The 26,916-nt window shown below is 28.7% G+C and overlaps 3 protein-coding genes across 4 annotated transcripts; 1 reads left to right on the top strand and 2 right to left on the bottom strand.

Moving 5' to 3' along the window:
* The first annotated feature begins 3,882 nt into the window (after positions 1 to 3,882).
* LOC101243781 (protein DETOXIFICATION 27-like) lies at positions 3,883 to 7,578 on the top strand. Of its 2 annotated transcripts, none has more exons than XR_003246598.2 (8): positions 3,883 to 4,274; positions 5,188 to 5,729; positions 6,079 to 6,165; positions 6,362 to 6,418; positions 6,610 to 6,848; positions 6,927 to 7,062; positions 7,183 to 7,272; positions 7,407 to 7,578. XR_003246598.2 is itself a non-coding variant. In XM_004237911.5 (8 exons), exons 1-8 carry the CDS (start codon positions 3,960 to 3,962, stop codon positions 7,467 to 7,469), a joined length of 1,512 nt encoding a protein of 503 aa, XP_004237959.2. In that variant the 5' UTR covers positions 3,887 to 3,959; the 3' UTR covers positions 7,470 to 7,578. The 2 variants fall into 2 exon arrangements, 1 of the variants encoding a protein (XP_004237959.2); XM_004237911.5 differs by having other exon boundaries at positions 3,887 to 4,274; positions 6,944 to 7,062.
* A 645-nt stretch (positions 7,579 to 8,223) lies between these two features.
* LOC101268757 (putative clathrin assembly protein At4g40080) lies at positions 8,224 to 9,620 on the bottom strand. Its single transcript, XM_004237910.5, has one exon. It carries the CDS (start codon positions 9,436 to 9,438, stop codon positions 8,422 to 8,424), a length of 1,017 nt encoding a protein of 338 aa, XP_004237958.2. The 5' UTR covers positions 9,439 to 9,620; the 3' UTR covers positions 8,224 to 8,421.
* A 1,818-nt stretch (positions 9,621 to 11,438) lies between these two features.
* LOC101244662 (E3 ubiquitin-protein ligase ATL15) lies at positions 11,439 to 12,889 on the bottom strand. The gene has a single exon (XM_004238486.5). The coding sequence runs from the start codon at positions 12,723 to 12,725 to the stop codon at positions 11,553 to 11,555; it is 1,173 nt and encodes a 390-aa protein (XP_004238534.3). The 5' UTR covers positions 12,726 to 12,889; the 3' UTR covers positions 11,439 to 11,552.
* Positions 12,890 to 26,916: the final 14,027 nt, after the last annotated feature.

Below are 26,916 nucleotides of genomic sequence, written 5' to 3'. Positions count from 1 at the left end.
GTAATTTATACAACTCATATAAAATCAGGAGTAAAAGATTTAAAATAGAAATGACTTTCAAATAAATAAGATATAACCATATGTTATATCAATTTTACTGCAAATTTAATGATATATAAGGTTCAAACATATTTCAACATTATAATGTTAGAGTTAAGTATATATATAACTTGAGCAAACTTTACAATATTGAAATCAAGTTTTATATAAGGAAAAAGGATAAATATATCCCCAACAATTGTAAATAACATGCAGATACTTTATGTTATACTTTTGAGACATTGATGCTCCTGACATCTAAAAACTAGAGCATAAATATCCTTCACTTTAACATACATTCACGTGTCATATTTTTATCCACCGATCAGACATTATTAAGTATCGGATAGATGGATAAGATTGTGTCTACGTATCCTTATTAAGTCTTGCATTAGAGTGAAGGATATATATGCTCTAGTTTTTGGACGAAAGAAGCACCAATATCCCAAAAATATGACGAAGAATATTTATATACCATTTACGATAGTTCAAAGGTATATTTCATTTATAATTTAATCATGAAATTAAATCATACATGAAAATTGCGATTTTACTTTTTGTGAAGATTAATTCACAAAGAGAAAACGACTATAATAAGAAATTGCAAACTCGAAACCGCAAATTAAACGTCATTCTCCAACTTAATTCTTCATTTGTCTCTGTCTGCGTTTTTTTTTTCTCACTCTTTTTTCCTGCTCTTGTGCCGTGTGTGTTGTTTTTTTTCTTTCCTAAAACGTGAGTGCAATCATGTTATTATGATTTGAAATAATGAGCAACAAAGTTAATCTCTAAAAATATTGTGTCCAGATGCATGGTGTGTCCCTCAATGTTTGTGGTCTATATATGAATGTATGTTCTATTGATGTCTTTTAGTGATCTATCGTGTTTAGTGTGATCAGTCGAATATTTTTTATTAAAAATTTATATTATGTATATAGTTATAGGAATATATAGATCAAAAATCATTTTTAATATTTATATATATTATATCTTAGATACCTCTAATAAAAAATCTCAAATTTCGCTATTACTTCAATTACGTAGAATGGCAAACATCCTTAAGTAATTAGTCAATAAGGATATAGTTTAATTTATTTACTCTCAATAACTATAGTTTCATTTTTTTTGCCATGATTAATGGACCCGCCACATCTTTGTATACCCAACCATAAATTTTTTTTATCTTTTTATATATAATTTTATCAAATTAATTTTATCTCTCCTACACTCCAATTTTGAATTTTGAATTTTGGAAAATTTCACGATATCCCTATTGTTTTACTTTCATTAATCCAATTCTTTTTTAATTTTTTTCCTTCATCAACATAATTATATATGTATTATGTTTTTTAGTTTTTTCATAATTTTTTTTAAAAAACTCTTTCTTTCTTATCACTTTAAAGTTCTTCAAAAATGAGAATAAATGATTCATCTCCATATATGAAGATTACCAGAGGTATGTCATTGCATGTCAATATTGTTGATTATCCACCTTCGTTTTCAATTGGGTTATTTCAGAATTTTGGGGTCAATGTAGGGTACATGACAAAACATAAACAAGTTCAAGTTGAACAATATCTTGAATAGGAATTCAAGAAAAAAATGACCCAATGACAATTCAGAAAGCCATCAACAACGCAAAATCTAGCGGCATTAAGATAGTTGAAGGTTGAAGTAAGAGAAAAGTCAAAAACATAAATTAAGACAAGATTGGATCTATCTCATCAAAACTGGACAGAACTAGACAAATCTGAAGAACATCAGGTTGTGTAATTTATATACAAATTACTAAAGTTATGTATCTATTGGATTGTGTATTAAGGTAATATATACAAAGTATTATGAGACAATTGTTATTTGTATACAAATATTTAGTTTTGTATAAAAGAAATTTGTTAATCATTGTACAATACATATATAAAATTATAGTATATTATACAAATTCGTCGATATATACAAAAAATTATGAACATGATAAAATATTGTATATATTATATATAAATATTACACACTAGATACACAAACATATTTCAAGCTTACCATATATACAATTGACAAATGAATATTATACAATCATTTTAACCATTAATTTTATAAAAAAACATGAAATTAATATGCACATATACAAATATAATACATATACCAAATTATTGTATATTATACAAATCCGTAGATGCATACTATAAAAAAAATGAACATAATAAAATATTGTATACAAATAAAATACAGAAAATAATTAAGAACAAGTACAACACACTTTTTTTTTTAAAAAAAAAATGATTGTCACATATACAATTTTCAAATTATGATGATCACATATACATTTAATAATACATAATAAATTACACACGAAACTGTATAAAAAATTATTTACAATTTCTCAAATATATACAATATAATCAATGTATATATATACAAATAAAATCATTAACGTCTAAGTGTTTCATACCACTTATTCTTAAACAAAATTGAGAAAGTATTTGATTTTGAATGGTTAGCTTAAATAATGGGATAATGAAAATGTTTGTTACCTTATTTAGCGATATTGTTACTATTTAATAAAAAAGAAAAATATTAAATCATTTAAAAATAAAAAGATATTTTATAAAAATTAAAAGATGCATAATAAATTAAACTATCCATATAATGTAATTATGTAAACTACAGTCATATAATGTTATTTAATAAATTATGTTTGTTATATATGAAATTTTTCCTTTTGGAGTGGTCAGCCAGCCAAAGAAATGTATTCGTGAGAGTATAGGTGATTGTGGGTAAATGAGAAACAAACTAGGGTAATTTTAGAATCTTGAGCCTAAAAGGTAAAAAAGAATGAATAATTTTTTTTGAAAAGGCAATGAAAATTGAGGATTAAATAAATAATATTTGGATTGAATGATGAATGTCAATAAATTGTTGGTTGTATAATATATACGCGCTAAGATCTAACTCACACCCCAAAAGCTAATTCAAAGAGAGGAGAATCTTCCAAGTCTTATAAGGAGTCCACCATCTCATTAAACACCGATGTGAGACTTTTGTCATTTTTTAACACCCCACCTCACGCCCTGTGCTTAGCATTTGGTGCATGGGCAATTTTAATTTTGGGGGCACCAACATCGGGTGAGACGTGCCCTGCTCTGACTCACACCCTAAAAGCTAGCTCAAAGGAAGGAGGATTGTCATGCCTTATAAGGAGTCCACTCATCTCATTAACCACCAATGTAGGACTTTTGTTATTCTTTAACAGCATCTTACAATTATAATATCAGAAAAACATCTAAAACATATTAATTTCTCTTCTTTATTATTTATTCAATTATTTTGGTTTTATGTTATTGTGTTTTTTTTTTACGAGTTATATGTGAATAAAAATGTCAGTTTTTTGGTCAAGTTTAATAGTTTTTTTCATGTAATTTGATAATATTAAGGAAAAAATCTAAGGGACATGAAAAGAAAATTTGAAGAAAAAATTTATAGACATTACATATAATTTTAGAGATTATCGTCTGTATCAATACGATTGTTATAGTTTATATGTACCTGTACCACACTTAGTTGATACGTGTGATCTTGTTATTCTTTGAGGATTGTTAATGTCCTCGCAAAATTTAAAATTGTGGTCTGATAAAATAATAATTTATTTAAATAATTAAAAATTACATATTTTAGTGTTAAAGAAGAATTGCGTGTAAATATTCTTTAGGTAAATTTTGGTGGTATGAATAATTTTTTACATTAATGAATTCAGGGAGATAAAGTTAAAAAGAGTATAATTTACGAATTTTGGCCAAACACAATTAACTTGAGCTGTCATCATATTCCCCTTTTCATTCTTCTATAAAAATCCTCCCATGCAACTCTCTATTTGGTACGTACTCACTTCTTTCTAGTGCCTAATTTTAGTTCTAGTGTTACAAATGGGAAGCGTTGTTATCGATGAAAACCGGCAACCATTATTGTTGGCGGAGGTGATCTCCGCCAACTGGTTGCCAGAAAATAAAATTAAAAGAAGCGAGGATGAGGATGATGAAGATGATGAAAATCTGAAGACAAGAGTATGGATGGAAACTAAAAAATTATGGCACATAGTAGGTCCCGCCATCTTCAGCCGTATAGGGACTTACAGCATGAACATTATTACTCAAGGTTTTGCTGGTCACCTTGGTGAAGTTGAACTTGCTGCTATCTCTATTTCTAATACTGTCATTGTTGGCCTCAGCTTTGGTCTCATTGTATGTATTCCCTAAACTTGTATTCCCTAAACTTCTTTCAAATTCCTTATCTTGCACATTCATCAAAAAAAAAAAAATAGTATGCGCCTTTAAGAATTTAGGACAAAATTGTAGAAGAAAATTATGAGAAAAAATTGATTCAAAAGTTGTTTTCGTTGGAAAATAATGCACAAGCCACAAAGGAAGCAATCCAGAAACATAGAGATAACAAATAAGTTTATGTTAAAATACATACGATTATGCTAGAACAAATAAATTTATTGAAATTACATTAAAAAACTATCTCTTGAAATGTGAGCATATATCTTGAGCAAGTTTGACATCAGTACTTGAGTCTTCGATAGTCATTCCAAATTCACAGACGAACTCTCTCAACGCATGGCTGGATATAGAATACTTATTAATTTTCCAGATTAAGAGATCTACTAATTTAATAATCCAAATCTAGAACTAAAAACACGTCTTCTCCTCTCCTCTTCTTTTAGAAATTAAGATTCTGAATTTTTAGTTAAATATTCACATAGTAGAGAAAAGAGATTATATGATTAATTATTATTGCACTCTTCTATTTATATTTTAAATTTTTCATTAAATACTTGTGTAATTTTCGTGTTAATATTACACCTACTAATTAATAAATTAAATTACTCATAAATTTAATTCCATGATTTTTTTTTTCTTTAGAACAAAGCTTAACTTATTTCATGTGATTATTTGCAAGATTTGACAAAATAAAAACTCACAAGCATCTCAAAAAAGGCATATCGTAAATCTCTCTTTATATCTATGAATTTCATAAACTAACTAATTATTTCAATAATATATAAATTTTTATCATCTAATCTACCATACATATTTAATGCATGTCAAAATCTCACCTTTAATAAATATATCTTTTTTTTAAATAATGTAGTTAGGAATGGCGAGTGCATTAGAAACTTTATGCGGACAAGCTTACGGAGCCAAAAAGCATCATATGTTAGGAATATACATGCAGAGATCATGGATCGTTATCACAATCTGTTGTATCCTTCTCCTTCCCATGTACATATTCGCTACCCCTATTTTAAAAGCACTAGGTCAACCAAACGACGTCGCAGAGCTTTCAGGGGTGGTTGCGTTGTGGTTTATACCACTGCAATTCAGCTTTGCTTTTCAATTTACGATACAGAGGTTTCTACAGAGCCAGCTGAAGACGGCGGTAATCGCCTGGATTTCACTAGCGGTGCTGGCGATTCACACGGCTATCAGTTGGTTGTTTGTGTACAAATTGAAATTGGGGATAGTGGGAGCCGCCGTGGCACTGGACATATCGTGGTGGTTGCTGGTTGTTGGACTGTTTATATACGCCGCATGCGGTGGGTGCCCAGAAACGTGGAGTGGTTTTTCTATACAAGCATTTTCGGGACTTTGGGAATTTTTTCGACTCTCCGCTTCTGCTGGTGTCATGCTTTGGTAAATTGGATTATATGAAAATATTTCATTTTTAGTTAAGAAACCCGTCAATCTATGCCCAAAATCTCAGAAACACATTTATATTATACTAAGGTTCTATTACCCCTGAACTTATTTTATATGTAATTTTTTATCCCTTGGCCCATAAGATAGTGCCACGTAAATCAAAATAGGATTGAAAATTATTAATAAAATAAGTTCAGGAATAATAGGACCTTAGTATAGTATAAATATGTCTCTGAGATTTTGAGCATAGATTGAGGGATACTTGTGCATTATCCCTTTTAGTTATGATATGCATCCGTAATTAAGAATAAATTTTATGTGATTGATTTTTTTGTCCTTGTAGCTTGGAGAATTGGTACTATAGGATACTGATATTGATGGCCGGGTATTTACAGAATGCGACATTGACTGTTGATGCGTTATCCATCTGGTAATAAATATTCAAATAGATCATTAATTATTATTTTTTAAAAAAAAAAATTAATTATCAAATCAAACATGTCACAAAAAAGAATACTAGCGTACAAAAGTAACTAAACTTAAACTTAACATTCTTATTTTATTTTTATGATTTTGTTTATTTCCTTTTTGATTTCTTATTGTATTTTTGGGAGAATTTATTGCAGCATGAATATTAATAGTTGGGAGATGATGATACCACTTGCTTTCTTTGCTGCCACCGGGTAATATCTCTGATTTTTAACTGTTGTATTATCTCTAAGCAGATTAGTAATAAGATATTTTTATTTAATAGAATTGATAAATTCTAAATTTGTATATACGAGTATAAAAATTAATTGAAAAATCGTGATGAAATGATAAGTATTCATGGGTGGCATTGTACGAAACTAAAGTGTCTAAATTAATTTTACAGAGTACGAGTTGCAAATGAGCTAGGTGCTGGAAGAGGAAATGCGGCAAAATTCGCAGCAGTGATATCAGTGATTTACTCCACCATAATAGGGCTAGTATTTTGTATACTAGTAATGATATTTCAACAGAAATTTGCTCTATTCTTCTCATCAAACTTTGATGTCCTAAAATTTGTCAACAAGATCTCTTACCTTCTTGCTCTTACCATTCTTCTAAACAGCATTCAACCTGTTTTATCCGGTAATTACATTGAATTTAACTTATATATATCGACGACCTGTAATTTTCTTTTCGGAGTAATAATATTAATAAAAAAAGATTTTTGTTTGTTACAGGAGTTGCAGTTGGATCAGGATGGCAATTAAAAGTGGCTTATATTAATCTAGGTTGTTATTACATTGTTGGAGTTCCTCTTGGAATTTTTATGGGTATGGTTCTCCATAATGGGCTTGAGGTATGTTGGTTATTATATTTAGAAATCTTAAAAAAATAATTGTGTGACAATTTCTATTATAGTGTATTATTATTATTATTATTATTATTTGTGGTTATATGAGAAAAATGGAAATTATAGGGTTTGTGGGCCGGAATGATTTTCGGAGGAACAGCTTTGCAGACGATAATATTGGCTTTTATAACGTATCGTTCTGATTGGGAGGGAGAGGTACTAAAGTATATTACTGTAGTAATTTATATTTATTTTTTTTTCTATGAACAAAGCAAATTTTTAAAATTTGTTTATGAAATCGTACATATCTTAATAAAAATAATAAATATAGTTGTTCATTTTTTTGGCAGGCTAGAAAAGCTAGAATGCATGTTGAGAAGTGGTCGGAGCCACCTTCAGTGAGTCAATCGTAGATGATGATTTTCGTTTTTTTGATCAAGAGCAGTAAAGTAATATATAATGTATTTTTTTTTTACATGAAACCATTTTCTACATATAAGAGTGAAAAAATTTACGATTTTACTTTAACAATAATTCTAAGAAAACTGAAAATAGGTACAATTACTTGGTCACAATTTTAATACTATAAAAATATCTGAACATAAAAATTGTAAAAACATGTGAAGATGAATTTTTTTGTATTAAGTCGCACTTTAGTGATAGATTAATCCGTAAAGACAAACAGATTAGTCACAGACATAAGGATAAAGATTAATGATAGTCATGTTGGAGTAGGTGTGAGTTTGGAATTAACTGGAATTTTGTACTACTCACTCCCCAAATTGTTGTTATCATTGAGGCCCAGATTGAGCGTAATTTGTGTCATAAAGTTTAGATTTTTATGACACATTACTCTTTATTTTATCAACAAGTATGAAAAGGGTTGGGCAGAGCATGGATTAGAATATTCATCCAAACTCATTAGTTTTATATCACAACTATTAAATTTAAAATTTAATTATCGACACTTGATGTTGTACGATATCTAAAATTTAAAACTTTTAACCCTAGATTCATTCATTCTCACCCCAATACAAAATTGTGTAGCAAAAAAACAAAAGAAGTGGATAGCCGCCTTTTAATAAAATATATCCAATTAATCAAATCTATCATGTTGTCAATTTCATATTCATTTCTTAAAATTAAACCAAAAAGCTAGCAAAAATATTTTGGAACAAGAAATAATACAATTACTTATTAGTATTTACATTTAACTATACAATATCATCAGTTTCAACAACAGGACTGCAATTTCTATACACCAAAAAATGAGCCCTTTTCACATATCAAAATGACTACAGTCCAGCCCAGGCCTCTAGACAAAAAGCTAAAGCCCAAAAATCAAATGTCACCAATTGACTTTTATCAAGCAGTAACCAAAAATTGTTGAATTTTTCCTCCAAATCTTTGTGATGACCAATTTAACTCATCACAATTCTCATCAACATTCCATAGTAATAAACTTTGTTTTTCCCTTTCATATTTCACCTTCTCCAAATCCATTTTCTTTTGACTTACCATTTCCCAAAATAAATCATTTTTCCTTCGTATAAACAATTCATTCATCTTTTTCCTACATCCCTCTAGCCTTGACAAACACAATATCAACTCCGATAAATCAAGGTAACTCAATCTCGAAACTCGGCCCGATAACTCAACGAGTCGTATCATTATATGATACTGACTCGATCGATAATCCTCCGAAATTAATATCATAATTTCATGAACTAAGTCAATCTTTTGACAATATTGTGACTCGGGTGCTTCACAAATTACTTCCACCATACACACCAATGATTCCATTTCCGTAACGGAATCAGCAAAACTAACATTATTTCCCTTGTGATTCTCAATTTTATCGAAATTTATCGATAATTTTGACGAAGGAGAAATATATGAACCCAATGTCCTTGACGTAATCATGTTACGTTCAAGGACATTAGCGTACCATCGTACCCACGACGATAGTTGTCGAGTTTCAACGTCGAATTTATCGTAAAACCCCGAAAGATTTAACGAATTATGGCCACCGGAGGATGGGAAAAAGGATGCATGATCTTTGTATAATAGCGAACCTTTAGACATAATGTTATGAAAAATGAATAGACATTTTAAGGCAACGTACGGATTTTGGGTACTATGAAGGCGGTCCATGATGGCGTCGATACATGTGTAAATTGCGGGGAGGGAGTGGTCACCGGCGGAGATGATGGCGGCGACGCGGTGGTTCCGCGGCGGAGATGTGGAGGAGTGCGTGGTGGCGCGTATAACGGTGACTTGGATTGATGAAACGCCGCGTTTCGTTGATAAGTTGGCTTTGAGAATGGAAGCTTTGTCTTTGAAAATACCGATAATGTCCCTGAGAATTCTTTTTCTGGTCATAGTTTTGGAGGTTTTTGGCCCCCTTTTTTAGGGGGTTTGTAGAGATAGAAAAAAAGAAATTTTTTGTGGAAGAAATAGGGAAGGGAATTAAGAAGATGGGAAAAAAGTGTGTATAAGACGTGTATATATAACAGCTTCTTGAAACGTTGTGAATTGCTTTAATTTGAAGTTTCAAAATTGTCGAGACATATCCGTGTTTGAAATTTGAATTAATATTATAGTGAGAAAGTGACATATGACTTTTTTTATTTAATTAATTAATTATGAAAAGGACAAATAGTTAAATAAAAACATCAAATCAACAAAACGTATAAATTATTAGAATATTTTAAACCTACACTTTCTTATATTTTTGTTTTTAGTTTATCAAAAAAAAAAAGAAAATATATTATTTTTATATTTAATATGTTGGCTCGATTTCAACATATTTAATTATAACTTTAATTAAGACTATAAATTTCAAAAAGTCTCAATTTATTTTTAAGTTTCCTAGTCAAATTAAGATAATTGAGTTGATCAAATGTAGGAATATTATTTCTAAGCGATGTTGGCCTATTGTATACGTGTAAACCTATTTTTTAAAGATAAAATATCATTTGAACATTCATACATGAGAGAAGATAAGAAAAAATTAATTAAAACCAGTCGTAATAAGTTTTTATCAAGTGTCACTTAATTATTAGCCCATATTTTTTAAAAAATAAATAAATGTGATTGTATTCAAATAATAATGAGCAAGTGGAGTAGAAGAAGGTAGACGAGGAAAAGGTCAGAAATACATAGGCAATGACTTTGTGTCTGGTAATAGGAATTATGTGGGTGTGTACCTCTTATTTATTTTTAAATAATAAGGAGCCACCTTGACCTTACTAATTGTTGAAATACTTTGTCATACAAAATGACCCCATCCATATGACAAGTGACAACGTCCACTGTTTTGCGTGGAAAAAGTAGAAATCATATTCCTATATAATCATGTTTCATATTGCATTTAGATGCTACGACTTTGATTAAATTTATAAGAAACTTTGATGGAAGTTGCAAAAGAAATATTTTTTTAATAAGTTAAATTTATCTTTCTTATTGTAATTAAATGCAAAACGAAATTTCGTCAAAAAAGTATATTGTAAGAACTCTACTATATAATTTAGTATCACATAAAATTTATGAATTTTTTCACTTCAAAACAATTTTAAATATGCGAATTCAAAGTTTATATGGTTGGAGTTTAAGCACTTTTGCTTGAACTTATATATATATAATAAAAAAAAAAATTCACCATACATGTGAAGTTGTTTCAAAATGGATAGAAAAAAAAATAAAAGAAAATTGAATATTAATTAATTAGTGTATAATAGTATCCAAATAAAATCCTGGAAAGACTCGTGAAAGAAAAGGTTCAAATACTTCAAACACCACATTTATGAAGTTGTTTCTAAATGGATATGATGAAAAAGAAAAATTAAAAAATAAATATGATTAAATTATAGTATCCAAATAAAATAGCGGGAGACTCATTGAAAAAGGTTATCATAGTTAACTTCTCTGTCAAGCAGAAACCTCAAGAAAATTAAAGGATTTGTTAATGTAAGATCTAAGTAAAAGCTCTAACTTAAAGTGAACAAATAATTAAGAACAAAGGAAGTAAAATCTCAACTCAAACTGTGATGCTAAAAATGATCTCAAACTCATTCGTTAACTCCAACTTTATAAAAGGATTGCATGTCTAGTTTTATTTAAATTCAATTTCATTCATCAAAATGGTAAATTATGCATCATCCGTCTATTTCTAAGTTCTAACAAAGGAAATCTCAAATCAAAATATTCAAAGTTTTGCAGACTTGATGTAATGGACATTTTGCTTGTTGCTAAAGTATCATTATAATCACTTTTATGACTAAGGTCAAGAAAAAGAAAAACAACCAAATTGATTAATATGATTAGAAGGTGTTTCGTAGTAGTAATAATTCATTGGCCCTTATGCTAGCTCAAGCAGGAAATTTGATCCTGAACAATTTAAATTTCTGCATCTTTTCCTCGGTCATTAAAATTGAAATAATAATATCATGATAGAGTATATACGTTAAAAAAAGAATATCATGTAAGTATGTCAACTAACTACTTGTACTACCTGACCTAAGTTTATCAAACGATCCTTCACCACTACTATTTTTCTCAAAAATGCGATCGAACGGCGACTTAACAGTCTTAAACAAATTCTTAGAAACCGCCGTTATATCATCTCCGGCTCCGTTGCCATCCTTAGACGAGCGGGTTGAACCGCCTCTTGAAAAGAATGGTGGAACCGGTATAAACCCCCACCGGTCTACCCGGCCTTCCTCATTAAACCGCTCATAATTTTCATGATTAATACGTGTTGAACCGGTTCCCACGCTACTACTTCTGTAACCTTTTGGCATACTTCTTTCGCTTGGAAATATCGAGTTGGTTTGTGCTCGACTCGAACCTGAATTAATCAATTTCTCTCGAACCTCCTCCGGTAACCTTAACGTAAACCGCTCGCGATCTTCATCGGGTCGAACCGGTGAGTGACCCGTCGAGTGAGACCTTGGAAATTTTCCAGTAATTTTCGAATTCGTCCTTGGTGGACGATTATGTACAGGTGTTTGTGCTACATTTATCACTTCAGGTGAAGCAATATTGTTGATATCTATAGTTACCGAGTTACCGAATTCCAGGTCAGGTGAACCGGAATTCGAGTAATAAACCGGAGTGGCGATTTTATCGAAATCGCTGGGGTCAGGGAGTAAATTGGCACGACAAACAGGGCAGGAAATATGAGAAAATAACCAAGCGTCGATGCAATTTGGATGAAAAACATGAGAGCATTTAGGAAGAAGTCGAAGAGCTTCAGCATCTTCGAATTCGTTTAAACAAATCGCACATTCTAACACTGATTTCCCAATTTTGTGATGTTTAACATCAGAGTAAAAAAACATAGGGAAAGAGGTAATTACGACTGGGTCTAGTCCATGCGATCGAGCGCCGCGTCGTCCAGAATCTTCGTCTGCTAATTCGAAGTCGCCGGCGAAGCGGCGGTCGGCGCATTGACGGACGTAGACTGAAACGATTCCCATAGCGAAGAAAACACTGATAAGTGTAACTAAAATGATAGCCGTAGGTGGGTTGATTTTTATTTTCGTATCAAATGAAAATGGTGGTGGTGATGGTGTTATTTCTGATTGCGATATAACATGCATCGCGAGCAGGAATAAACAAAGGGAAATCGAGCAGAAACCATGGCTTAGCTCGATTATCATCTTCATTAGAAAAAAAAAACACAATCAAATAAATGATGGACAAGTAATTGTCATTTGATTTTGATTTGTTATAAGTTAAGTGCCGGACGTGGATCGAAAATATATAAACAAATATATATATACAAGTAGAGGGGCATTTTAGTTAAGGACGTGGGGCTGAAAGGTTTCGTTTGTTTTAAGGGACATAGAAACAATTATGATTTCTTTTGACTAGTTGAGTGAGTTGGTGGCCCGAATGCGATTAAAGGGTCAAAAAATTACGTTGTATATATAAATATGAAATTAGTTTCTTTGTTGCAATGGAAATTAATAATGAAGGTGACTTTACTATACTTGTTTATAGTTGAAAATTTCAATTAAAAAGCCTTTATATATATATATATATATATTGAGTATGTTTCTCTTATTCATATTTTTTTTTATATGAATAGTTAAATTTTTTTTAATGAAAGTTATGAGATATGATTTTGCTACTGGTTAAAAAATAAACTCTTAGCTGATTTTTATCCTACAATAGAAGAGTTAAATCATTTGTGGTCTTGACAAAGGAAAGGGAATAATTGGTTCGTGGCGTTCATGTTTCCTACTAATTAGGTAGACCTAATCATTAAACGATTCAAAGATTTAAAAAGATTTTTCAATTTGTTTATTTTAGTCAAGTATTTGGGAGCAACTCAAATCATTTTTCGAAAGAAATTACTATATGGGTTTTGTTTTGCGAGCGAGATAGGATAAGTCAGGATATCTCAGAAGAATTTTTTTTTCATACTATTTATATAAGATAATAATTTAATGGGGAACTTTTACATATAGCAAATAAAAAATTTATATTTGTATGTTATAGTAAAGTTTGCATAATTGCGCTTCATAGCAAACATAGAAACTGTATAATTCGCTATACATATACAATTAAAGCAAATTGTATAAAATGAAGTGTATAAAACAAGAAAGAGAAATACATTTGGACAGAGAACTGTATAAAAACGAAGTGTATAAAATGAATTGTATTGTTATAAGTGTATAGAACGATTATATACAATTTGAATTTGTATAAAATGAGAAAGAGATAAAGACAAAAGAGACTTGACAAGTAATATACAATTGAATCAAATTGTATAAAACGAGAAAGAGAGAAATTAAATACAATTTGAAAATTGTATAAAACGAGAAAGAGATAAAGGCAAAAGAAACTGGGCAGGGGAGTATTTTTATTGTATAATTATAAGTGTATAGGACAAAAATATCTGTACTTGCATGTGTATATACAATTTTTTCACGGTTTATACAAACAGAATCGCAATATATACATTTCTATTCTGTTTGTATAAGTAAGAAAGGCGAGGGTGTCGAGCGAGATGTGGGAGAGTGGTGAGCGAGATCTGAAAGAGGGAGAGAGGGAAACAAAAATATATGTATTTATATAATTTTCTCTGCTTTATACAATTAGAAACAATTTTTATACAGTTGTGTTTGTATAAAAAGTGAGGAAGCAAGCGAGAAATTGGAGGAGAGTGGCGAGCGAGATATTTGGGAGAGATGCGTCTGGCAATTTTTTGCAAATGTTTGCACTTTGCTATGGAGCACAATTAAATTAAACCCTAGCTACTCCATTTATTTTAGGTTATTAATTTGCTAATTAGATGATTAAAACAAAATTATATATAGAACTTGACTACTGACTAATATATCTTCATTCTATAGTAGCCAAACAAAAAAAAAGGAAAAAACAAATGAAATTATATTTTTATTTATTTGGTAGAATCAAGAAAACTTTCACTGGTCAAAGTAACAATGTTTTAAAAAAAAACTGTTCTTGGCAACTACGCTAGCAATGTTTTCATCTGTGATTGACAAAAGAAATGGGTAATACTTGCTGATACGTTTTTATCCTAACTAATTCAGATTTAATACTGTTTAGGTATAAATATGGAGGAACTGAACTTCTTACTAGGAATTTTTTCTATTCGTAGTTCGAACCAGGTCTTCTGATTAAAAATTGAGATATCTTATTCATCCTATTATATCCGTCGGTGATCTAGTAAAAGCCTTTGATCACGTCAATAACTACCCTTTACTATATTAAGAAATTATTTTCACCAAAATCATTGAATATAAGTTTGCTTATTGAGTAAGTTTATCCTTTAATCTTTCACATCGGACATGTAATGTATTGATGTTGACATAGATTACTTCAAGTCCTTTCTCTTCTTTAAGTTAACATATGTATATATTTTACAATAAAATTCTAATCATGATGTAGAACGACGTCTAAATTAATCTAGTCATTTTTAAGTAACTGAATAGCCATTTTAATCTCTCTATTAAGTAAAACCATTGACATATAATCATCGAATTGATTCACTTGCTAGATTTCTGCAAGTTAATTAGCGTTAACCGTGTCTGTTTCTATGATGAATAAGTGGAAATTAATCAAATGATTGTTAAGTACTAATCACTTGTTATTGCATTTGTACTTCAAACAGCATGGTGTTATAATTATGCAAACCAAGAAAATGTGATTTTGTTAGCAATATTTTAAGTAAAATATGGGATACCCATTTTCAATCAAAAAAGTAAGAGAGTAATGACAGGCAGGGTAAATCATGTTTTTTCCTATATAACACATCATTAATTGTTGAGCTTGACATAATTTTATTGGATCAGTAGATTAGTATATTGTAAGATCAATATATATTGGGCACATTAATCAAAATGATAGTTAATGAAATTTGATTTAACTCCTTAATGGGAAAATTAACTCCAAGTACATAAATGGATTCATAGTGCAATTCTACATCACTTGGGCTTTTGCCATGTAGTTGGATTTCATAAACTGAAAAGAATCCACTTTATTCAAAGCCCAAGTCCCATATTTGCTTAGTCCTATAAAGCCTTAATACATGCCATTGTAATTTTTATTTTTTATTTTTTTTTTCTAAATACTCCTTTATCTTTAAACAAAAGCTCCGGCTTTGATCTTTATGAATATGAAATTACCTTTGTTAGATATCGTTTTATATATGAACTTTTCGAGGATGATTTTTTCACTAATGTCATTAAATTTCATTCTTCATATTTTAAAGAATTTGAATCAAATTAATCTGATTAATTTTTTTTGGTGAATCTTATACTAAAATCAATTTTTTTTTTCGTCTCGATAAATCTGTGTTTGACTAGTATGGCATAAGAAGAAATTTTGAAGATTGTATCTGTGATATTCATTAAAGTGATCATGATTTTTTTTTCATTTTGATAAACTTGTATTTGGCTATAATGACATAAGGACAAATTATGAAGAATATATTACAATCATCATCAAATTCTGATCAAGGAACCAATGAAACTCAAGTACAGGAATCCATGAATATCATACACATATGTCAATCATTTATTAATAAAAAACTTGTTATTATTCACAAATCCATTGGATGATTGAATAGAATACAGAGAAAATGGTCTAAGACTCCGTTTATATTCGAAATTCCAACTACACATTTTAATTTTATAGGTGTCTTATTACTTTCGAAGTTCATATTTTTTCTATTTTTTATACTGACCTGTCATAGGTGGTGAGAACACCTCCTCTAGGCGCGTGAGAAGCTGAGAACACCTTAAATTTTGATAAAAAATTTCTCTTTCTCCAACAATCATCTTCCCCAGTATCAAATAAATCATTGTTTCTTCTTTTCCACCATTAACACTTGTCCTTTTATTAAAAAAAAATTACGATTTTCGCTAAAAAAATAAGTAGGGTTTAGTTATTTATATTCATTTCTACTTCATATCTTGAATTTGAGGTTTGTAATCTGCTCTAATTTCTTATTTAGGTCTCTAATTTGAATTTTGAATTTTCTTTACATTCATCAAAAATGGGAAATGAAAACTTGAATAAGCTTTGTATAGATGAATCAGATCCACTGTTACTCTTAATTTCACAAATCAATAAAAACTCAAGGGATACAATAAAAACTTGATATAAAGGATAAAGAACTAACATTTTACTAAATTAGTCGATAAACTATGAAATCAAGTTGAAAATACACAACAAATTTCTTCAATCATCAACAGAAATGCATATACAAATGGAGAAGGAGATGAAAAAAAATAATATTTTTTTATGGGTCTTTTACGTTTTAGGAGGGAAATTGAGAAAAAACTGGAATTGAGAGTTGAAAAGTGGGGGATCCTGCGCGTACAATCACGCTAAAATATTTGTTTGTTTCATGTGTTGTGGATAGCATTTAAGTGTGTAGAAAATAGAGAAATATAAAATTCAGAAGTAATAAAACACCCGTAAAGTTAAAGTGTGTAGTTGAAATTTCAAATATAAATTAAAAGAGTTTTAGACCATTTTCTCTTAAATATACCAAGACTTCCATAGATTTTAATTAAATTCTCTACGCATGTACAAAAAGTGCTTAACTAATTTCAATACCCTTATTTAATATATAGAAATTTTATGGTAGTCAACAAATCTCTTGAAAAAAGATCTTAATATTCAAAGAACATAAATTGAATTTGCCTTTCTAAAGAATGACTAGTATCAAAAAGTACAAAAATTTCATAGGGCTACTTATATTTTTTTCCGAAATTTTTTCTAAGTACAAAAGAAATAAAATTTTTCATTACTCTCATACATCTTTGGTTGTTTGATACATTCCAAATGATACATTACTTAATAGAAAGGATGTGTTCAAGAGGTGATATGAATGTATTCGATAATGAGGAAATGTATCCGACAGATGATATAATTTTATGATTTCACGAAATTAGGGAAGTGATATAACTCATAATAATAAAAGTTCTAATTTGTATACGCCAAACATAATACTATTTGAGAATCCAAACAAAAACCTTTCAGAACTTAATCAAACACTATACATGACACACAATCCTATTAAATTGTATTTTACCAATATAAGCATTAGCAAAACACAATATATTAGAGAGAGAATGACAAAATAGATAACATTAACTTATCAAAAACTAATCTATGAACTGATATTTTTAGCAATAACTTTCAACTATCTAAGATAATAAAAAGAAAACTGAACATGCTGAACAAACATTTGAGATATATATTAACTTTACTTTTATATATATATATATATATATATTTCAATTTACAAACTGCAAACCAAACTAAAGACACGACTGTCCACAAGGCAAACGTTGTCTTTATTTCCCCCATATCGTATTTTCAATCAATGTTGGCCCAAAAATATTTTTTCTTGTCCAAAACTTGACTCCTATTTTCTCTTCAACCAAAATTATTTTCTTCTATGAAACCAATTTATTCATCACTAAAAATATGTATTTTTACCCCACAAAGCTCGCAACGAAAAATAACCCCAAGTTTCGATATAAATTTACACGATACACTCATAATCGATGTGTATACACTATATTATACACAATATATTGAGTATATATCGATAGCAATTACAGCTAGATGGGTGAAAATCTTTTTACCTAAAAATATCAAGATCGTATAGAGAGTACCGATCAAATCAGCCAGCATAAAATTCAGATGAACCACCGGTTAATATCATTTCTAGCCCCACAAATAACAACAATACAGTGAGAAAATTGTTTGCTGTCTCTTTCTTTCTTTGTATTATATAATTAGAAAAAGGAAAAAAAAAAAAAAAGTACTAGTATCTGTTTTTGTACTTCTTTCGTTTTAATTTATTTATCTGATTTTTAACTATACACACAAATCAATAAAATAAACCTTTAAACTTTATGATTTTAAGCATATATAAACATATATGATGTTAAATGTTAGAACTAAGAAATTAATGTAAAAAAGAGTAAGACAAACAAATTAAAACGAGGACTAGATTACGAAAGAAGAGCACATACAAAAGAGAAAGAGGAAGCCCTGGTTTTTCAGGTGTTTTCACACAGCCGTTGTTTTAGCGGGCCTAAGGAGGAACAATATTGGCCCACTAGCTGACACATCTTGTCGGGCTTCATGTCCTAAAGCCCATCCAAATGAATCAGACGAATTTCTGTCTTTTCTGTTCCCACACGTACATTATTAGATGAAAATCATTTTTATTTATTAATAATATATAGATATATGATATTGATACACACACATGAATTAGTAAAAATAATATATATATATATATATAAAGAGTGTTAAGCCTGAAAGGAGAGACGCAAGCGATAGAGTTAATATATCCCAGATAAATGTGAATCGTGCTTGAATTTTGTGTATCTAGAACAAATCACATTTTATTTAATTCGCGTGTCATTTAAAATACATGTTACAGAAAATGCAATTACGAAAACTATTGTTCGACATGCAATTAGCACCAATAATAATATTAATGATTTTCCATCTTTCTCGTCCGAATCAAGATCATCAAAAGTGTCATAAGAACCACATCAATTTTCTTTCTTTGATCTATCTGTTTCATAGGTAGACTCCAACTTGTTCTACTTTCTACTGTCTAGGGTCTAGGATCGTACCTTTCAGAACAAGACCTGTGCTTTGTGTTATTTATTTCCTCTTAGTTGAAATATGCTAAGTAACGTACGATTGTCTAAATTAAATTTACTAACAAATTTAAGGAAATGGCAAGTTTTTCTTCTTGAATCAAGATGGATATATCAATTATGAGTAAATAATACATTTTAATAATTTTATCACCAACTTAAAATCATTCTTCCATTTGTCTGTTTGTCCCTTTATAATTTTGTTTATGCTCTGATTATTCTATGGCCAATTTGAATGTTATTTATTTCAAATTGATCCAATCGTTTACATGTGTTAACTTGTACTATGTTCAAATTAATCTGCCTATGATTATCCACCCAACAATCTCTCCAAATTTGGGTGAGTTGAACCTGCTATATTGATGATGATTAGGTTTGGTAATCTCAATTAATAATTTTTTTGAGTGGAAATATGTCGAAATGATCCTCCACTCTTGAGGAAAATTCACAAATTATTTTCTTTATCGAATAAAAATAAGATTGTCATCGATATAATAAAAGAACATTGATTTATTATTTATAAACTTAGTTATTTTCATATATTTTTTAGTATATAGACAACCAACTGACATGTACAAACTTGTACTACACCCAAATTAACACAAAAATGAGCATGCACTCAAAAATTCATCCAAATACGGATGGGTTGAGTAGGTTGCTAGAACTAAAATTTATTTAGAAAAAAAAAACAAGGAAGAAGAAATTTCGTCTAATTAAATTTTGCATTATTTCGTCAATATGAAGCTTATTTTGAGATATTTTTTTGAAAAGAAAAAACATGTATTTTCCTCACAAATTTACAAAGCTCAAAAAATTTGTACTTTTAGTTTTTTTACTGAAATATTTAAACCAAAACATTTGAAAATACTTTAATTTGTTGGTAGTTCTACTATATTGCAAAACTGAAAATACACTTGGAAAATCTGATCTGCATAACCTTGCAATTTTATTTTAATAAATTCAACTTTCTAATTAATGATGTGATTAGGATATTCTTTTTGTTGTTATAAGTTAAAATTCACATTTTCCAACATATATTCACTTTATGTTGTCATTGAATTAATTAATAGTCATTAATCAACTTTTTAAATTACTATTTCATCTCTCTAATTATTTTCCAATGACAGCTAACCTTTTTTTTGGAAAAAATCTTGTGATTGGGTTGCCTTTATAAATGAAATTCTCTTTCATACAGTTTGATTTCGTTAAAGTTTGATTTATGAAAAACGTTTTAACTAATCATAATGATAGATAATATTCATCGAAAATATTTAAATCAGGCGCATTTTATGGGGCTTGACTGCCAGATACACAAATCCAAGTAAACATTTTCTATCGAAAAAAATGAATTGCTACATTTTTGGTTTTGAAAATTATATCAACTTAAAACTGATAATTTAATCAATATTTAGTCATTATTTTCACTTTTAAATACTTTGATACTTTCAAATTACACGTCGCAATGAGTTTGCGATCGGTGAACTGCTATGCAACTGCATATCAACATTAATTTCTGATAACGATTTGTTTACTTTTCTTTCGAGACATATGTAAATAATAATAATTTATTTTTAACGCTAGAATGTCATAATAATCACTTTTCTCTAACTAAAATTGTACAACAATGTTAACTTAAGTACTAGATAAGTAGTAGATTACATGTTGAAAACTATCGGATTATATTTATTAACATTATTATTAATCATTAACAAATATTATTCTTGAGAAAACATTTATCATCAGTTTCAACCAAAAATAAAATAAATTCGACAGAATATTTAATTCACTTTTGATGTAGAATTTAGTGGACATGATTTATTTCATCAACTTTAAAGTGCAAGATTATGACAATTTTGTCTGTTTCTCCTAACTTTCCTTTTTTATTTGTTTTCGAAAAAGAAAAAAGTTGATTAAACGATCAATGATGAGGGAATAGATTTTCAGATTCAATGAAAGGGGATAATAATTTTAGTTTAGACACATTATTTTATAGCCTTTTTATCCTATTTACATAATGACAAAAATCCGAGAATTTAGAAATTAATATTCTTATAAAGAATAGTTGGCAAAAAAAAAAATTAAACCTTTTGTTCAACAACTTATTTCAAACTTTAGTGACATATTTAAAAATCTATGGATGCTTGAATTTGTTGGACCTTTTTATGACTTTCTCTCACTCAAACTCAATTATTTATTAATCTAATCTATAGGTTTATTATTAGATATATATCCCATTTGAGTAATTAATTTTTTAATGAGCTCTTGCATATTTGTGTCTTTGTCTAATCTTTATAAATCACATCCATCACTTCTTTGTCTTATAATTTCCCCCTCTAGAAAATATTTGCCTTCAATGAATAATCAACTTTAATGATGGATGCAGTTTGTATATTGATTTCAAATAGTTTTATTATTATATAAATCTCAAGTTCTATGGCAAAAGGCATAACTATTACAATTGTTATATGTCTCCTTTTATAATGGTTATGTGTACGTATGAAACAAAATTCCAAGTTGGTGATTGAGGAAATCAGGAAAATCATACAAATATTTCATTATTTTACAAGTATATATAAGGGAACTTGAAAACTTACTAGTTTAGGAACTAATTACTTAGATACACACTAGTTTGCAATATTACGAATCTGATAAGATTTTAGTGCATCTAGATACATGTAACTTTAGATACATAAGAAAAAATTCTGTAATTTGTTCTACATAATCATATTCAAATGGATTTGCATGTATCTGGGATATATACAAATCTCACTCGCCTCCCTCTCATCTCGCTCGTCACTCTCCTATGTATTTGGTATCTCGGATATATTCGAAATACATCAGATACGTAAAACTACATATATCTAGTGTGTTTCCCATGTATATGGATACATAAACAAATCTCGCTCTCTTGCCTGTTGTTTTCACTCGCCTATTTCCCTATTTTTGTATATTTGTTAGAAAAATAACATGTATTTAGATATATCTAACTTGAAATACAGATATAAAATATAATTTATATTTGTATAATTAGATAATTAACTAATTTAGCCCAGCAATTAGTATAAGAACAATTGTTTGATAGAGGGAGTACAAAGACAATAAATGGTTGGACCTCCATTTACTTCCTTAATCATGTCATGAAAGGTAGCTTGGAAACAAACACACACTAGAAATGTGAATCTTAGCTTAGAAATTGATTTGTGGATTGTGATTCGTCATAATAAGCTTTGTGGAACTTGGTTGGATAAGGAAATTAGCTTTAGAAACAACAGACGATATCATACTCTAAAAGAATGTAAAAAATTAATTTGTTGTAATTAGCCCAACAACAACAAGAACGTGCTAATCTAATGATCCAATTAGCGAATAAACTCAAATGCTAGCGTATAATTATTGTTATATGGACCAAACTCAACTTGTACGTATCTCATAATTCAACTTGCATAACTCATATATTTTTAAATCTAAAAATGTTAATTGAGTTGGTTGAGCTGAATATAACCCGTCAAATATTATTTACGCTGAAATGTGCTAAAATAGGTTATAATCTATTTATCTGAACTCTTACTAAATTTTAAATTCTTTATTATTATTTTTAAAAAAAAAATTAATATCTAATAAAATTATAACTATCAAATAAAGAAAATATTTTAATATGATTTTTGAGTCAATTCAGACGGTATATTAATTTAATATATAATTAAAATGAATTGAAAAATAGATTGAATTAATAGATGGACGGTTTAAAATGACACTATCATGTACCAAAATATTCCTTACTTCACCTAAATAATTGTTTCCGGTTTAACATTACTATTGATGAATATTAAGATGGTATTCATGTTACAAAACCATATATAAAAATAAAATATATCATAATATGTTTCCTTTTTTTCAAATAGTAGTAAAATAGCATTTATATATCACCGACATTTTCAGTAAAACTTTTAGACGGTTAACAATTCCATCATCATCTAAAAGGGACCTTTCACCATGCCAAAAGTACGTTAATTAGCCCATATATAATCTTATCTTAATAATTAGTATATTAACATAAAAGACGGTAAATAAAACAATACTCCCATTTGACTATAGAGGCTATTTTTTCTCTTTCTTATTTGATTACATTAAAATTACCCTAAGTGGCGAGGCTAGAGTTCTAAGTTCTAACTACATTGGTTAAAAATAATATTTACATTAAGATATATATAAAAATAAATCATCTAGAATCAAGTAAGATGTGTATTTTTTTTTAATAGAATTTAGAACCAATAAATTCAAGATCTAGCTCTGATTATGTTATTTGCACGGTCACCTTTTCGCAACAAGCCTTAGTTGAACTCAAAGATCAAGAAAAGCTGATCATCTATATTAATCTGTATGACACAATTAAAGTAATTAAAACTAATTAATAAATTATATCTTGTAATTAACAAAGAATATGCTTCATTCAGATGCCAACAAAAGAGCAAACAAGCAGCTTCCCAGAATTTGAGGCTCCTAACTTGAGAATTTCTTCAGCTAGTCCATAGGAACTATATTATTAATTAGCTTAAACACATGCATTAAATATATTTAATATGTACGTGCCCACATGACCATGCAGGTTTTAATTAGTTTCAAGCCTTGACCGTGCTTTGCGCTAATAACACATGCTATTAGGGTTTATTAATTGATTAATCTTAAAGTAAGGTCTCTTTTGGTTCTTTATTAGATGATGAGTTGTAATCATAACAAGGACATGCTAGGTACAATTAAGATTTTTAGTGAATTAAAATGAAAGATAGGTATATATATAGCTTAATTAGACATGAAAAGAAGGCTACGTTTAGTAGTGTTTGTAATGGCGATAGAACCTAAATATTAATTTAGTATTTTTAGTATGGTAACTCTATCAATAAAAAAGTGACAAATTGTTATAAATTTATCGTATTGTTGTTAATGATCATTTTACAACTTTGTAGATAAGCTTGAAATCAGTAGTAGACTTTAGATAACTTAGTATCAATCTTTTCAAAATTGTAGTAAAAATACGTAATGTATAAGTAACATAAGTAAATAACTCATAACATATATCAAACAAACAATTTTTTTAATGTATAATAAAAATTAGAGACAACGTGATACATGTCGCTAGTTTATTTATTTTATTGTCTTTGTTTTGTAATACAAATCTTAATTGAACTAGTAATTTGATGCTTAATAAGGATAAAAAGGATATAGTCTCTTAATTCATTGGGGCCTTAGGGCTCTTCGAGTCGTTTAAGAGTCGTTTTCTTTTTCTCATATACTCCCTCATTTCAATTTATGTACTTTAGTTTGTTTGAAGTTTCAACACAAAACTTACGATTATTAATAATATATTTTAAATTTTAATATTTTGACTTGAACGTCTTTTTAATATAACAAATATCTTTTATAATTTTATAATGCTAAATAAATCATAAGAAACGTATCATTAATGATAAAATGAGAATATCAGAATAAAAAAAAGAGAATGTTGAAGTGTGACGCATAAAGTAACACACTTTTCTTCATAAATTGACATTGATCCAAAATAACTCGGCTTTTAGATACCTATCATAATTCATAAAGACTCATCGATAATTGAAGTGCGATGCATAAAGTAATTTTCCTATAGTTTTCTTTGAAAATTATATTCCGAAAATTTTCTAAATCAAATAGATGTATTAGAAAAATGTATATGGCTCTTGAGATAAAAATAAAATTTACATGTACAAGACATACTATTTTTCTCAAATCTCGAATTACATTAAATAAATTATTATTGTTATTGTTGTAAATCTCTCTAGTTCATGTTCAGTCCCCTTCATTTCTATTTCCATGTCTATTTTTTTTTCACTTTCCATTTTTCTTCTATTTTTAAGCCTTGCCAGTAATTTATTCACGACAAATTTTTCCTTCATTAAAAAAGATAGAATTACTATAATGATTTCTGTGACGAGGCAAAACTGATTTCACAAAAAAATATAGAATTGTGCCAAAAAGGACAGTGATCCAGACCACAAATTACAAAAGTACAATTTTCTAATAATTAATAATAGGAAAAGGACATAAAACCTGCTACGAGGAAGAGTAATTTTCCAGAAAAGAATCCATATGACTTTCGTCATAGAAAATCACAAAACGAATCATACACATTTAACATTTTATTTTTTTTGTAAATTTAATTCTTAAATCAAGTTGCACTAATTATTCCCTAATCACCACTTGCTAATCACCACTTCAACCCTAAACAACTAAAAATTGTATTTAATGATACATTCGAAGTATTTGCCAGTTGGTATTTTTTGGCAAATTGTGTCCCTTAATTAAAAAAATATAATAAAAAAGATGTGAAAGGAATGAAACAAGAATTAATTAGAGAGGAAATGAGCCAAATTAATATTCCATTGAAAAGGGCAATCGAGGAAAACATGAAACCCTAGAGAGAATGTCTTGTTAAGAGGAGAGAATTTTTTTAAATTTAATTAGTTGTAAAATAAAGCTAAAGAATGTTTTAATTAATTAATGTAATTTGGTTAATTAATTAATTAGATTGAAGAGAAAAAAAAAGAGGACAGGAGTCTTGGGAAAGTAAGAAGGAAAGAGAGGCATCATCGTAGAAGATAAACAGAGTACTCTGTTTCTGTTGATTAGTCACATGGATTCCTCTGCTTCAACTGATATATATTCCAAAAACCAACCTGAGACACCTCATACTATTATTTATCGAATTTTTTTTCCGCTCCATATTAGTTATCATGTTTCATTTATCAAAAACTTAAATTATACGACTTTTAATTGATAAAATATTATCTAAATAGCATTTATATGTTATCTAGCAAATCGTCGAGAAGACGAAATGAGATGGTGGGTGGATATTAGAGGGGGAGCGGTGGATGGATCAGATGGGTCGGAGGAGTAAAAAACATAGAATGTAACATATGTAACGTGTTTTCTTTATTTTTATTACGAAAGTAATTTTTCTTATTTTTAAAGAGACGTCTTCTCCTAGAGAAAATATTGTCTATAGATATTTTGATAAAAAAAAAGCAATATTTTCTAAAATATTTAGTAGTCTTTATCATATAATTTATGAATAATATAAAATATTGAGTTAATATAGTCAAATAAAACTTTAAAGAGGAGGAAAATTGACTTTCGAAAAATGAAACTGTAACATTTTATTAGGGATGAAAGGATTAATTTTTTTTAATTCTCTATTCTGACTTTAAATTCCGCATAATAATGTTTATAAGATAGATAAAATTAACCTACAACAACATATTGTTATAACTTATAACTAATCAAATTGTACTAATGATGTAAAAAAACTAATTACACGCAGAAGCAGATATGGGTCATTCAATAATTTTTGGTTTAAACTATAGATTATATTTGAAAATTTTATGAAATATGGATAAATATTTTAATTGCAAACTTATGACTAAAACAAATTATGACTTATTACTTCAATAGTAAATTATTATAGTTATAAATTTTAAATTTTCGCTTCATCGCTATTATTTTCCTCTCTTGCATAGTAAGAGTATAGACACTCAAACACAAGCAAGCTATATGCAGAGAACACTTTTTTCCAGATCTTGGTAGAATCTCTGAGCTATCATCAACTTTTCGTCAGCATTAGATTCTTTATTTTTTATTTATTTATTTATTTCATTTGTTA

The sequence above is a fragment of the Solanum lycopersicum genome, chromosome 4 (genome assembly GCF_036512215.1).
Source record: "Solanum lycopersicum chromosome 4, SLM_r2.1".
NCBI lineage: Eukaryota > Viridiplantae > Streptophyta > Magnoliopsida > Solanales > Solanaceae > Solanum > Solanum lycopersicum.
This window is presented reverse-complemented; position numbering and strand designations above follow the sequence as displayed.

What these genes read in the sequence shown, in the direction of transcription:
- LOC101243781 (XM_004237911.5), top strand. Translation starts at nt 3,960, where the DNA reads ATGGGAAGCGTTGTTATCGATGAAAACCGGCAACCATTATTGTTGGCG. An exon ending in TCTGCTGGTGTCATGCTTTG is followed by an intron (nt 5,730 to 6,078) that starts GTAAATTGGATT and finishes TTGTCCTTGTAG; the next exon opens with CTTGGAGAATTGGTACTATA. An exon ending in GCTTTCTTTGCTGCCACCGG is followed by an intron (nt 6,419 to 6,609) that starts GTAATATCTCTG and finishes TTAATTTTACAG; the next exon opens with AGTACGAGTTGCAAATGAGC.
- LOC101268757 (XM_004237910.5), bottom strand. Translation starts at nt 9,438, where the DNA reads ATGACCAGAAAAAGAATTCTCAGGGACATTATCGGTATTTTCAAAGAC.
- LOC101244662 (XM_004238486.5), bottom strand. Translation starts at nt 12,725, where the DNA reads ATGAAGATGATAATCGAGCTAAGCCATGGTTTCTGCTCGATTTCCCTT.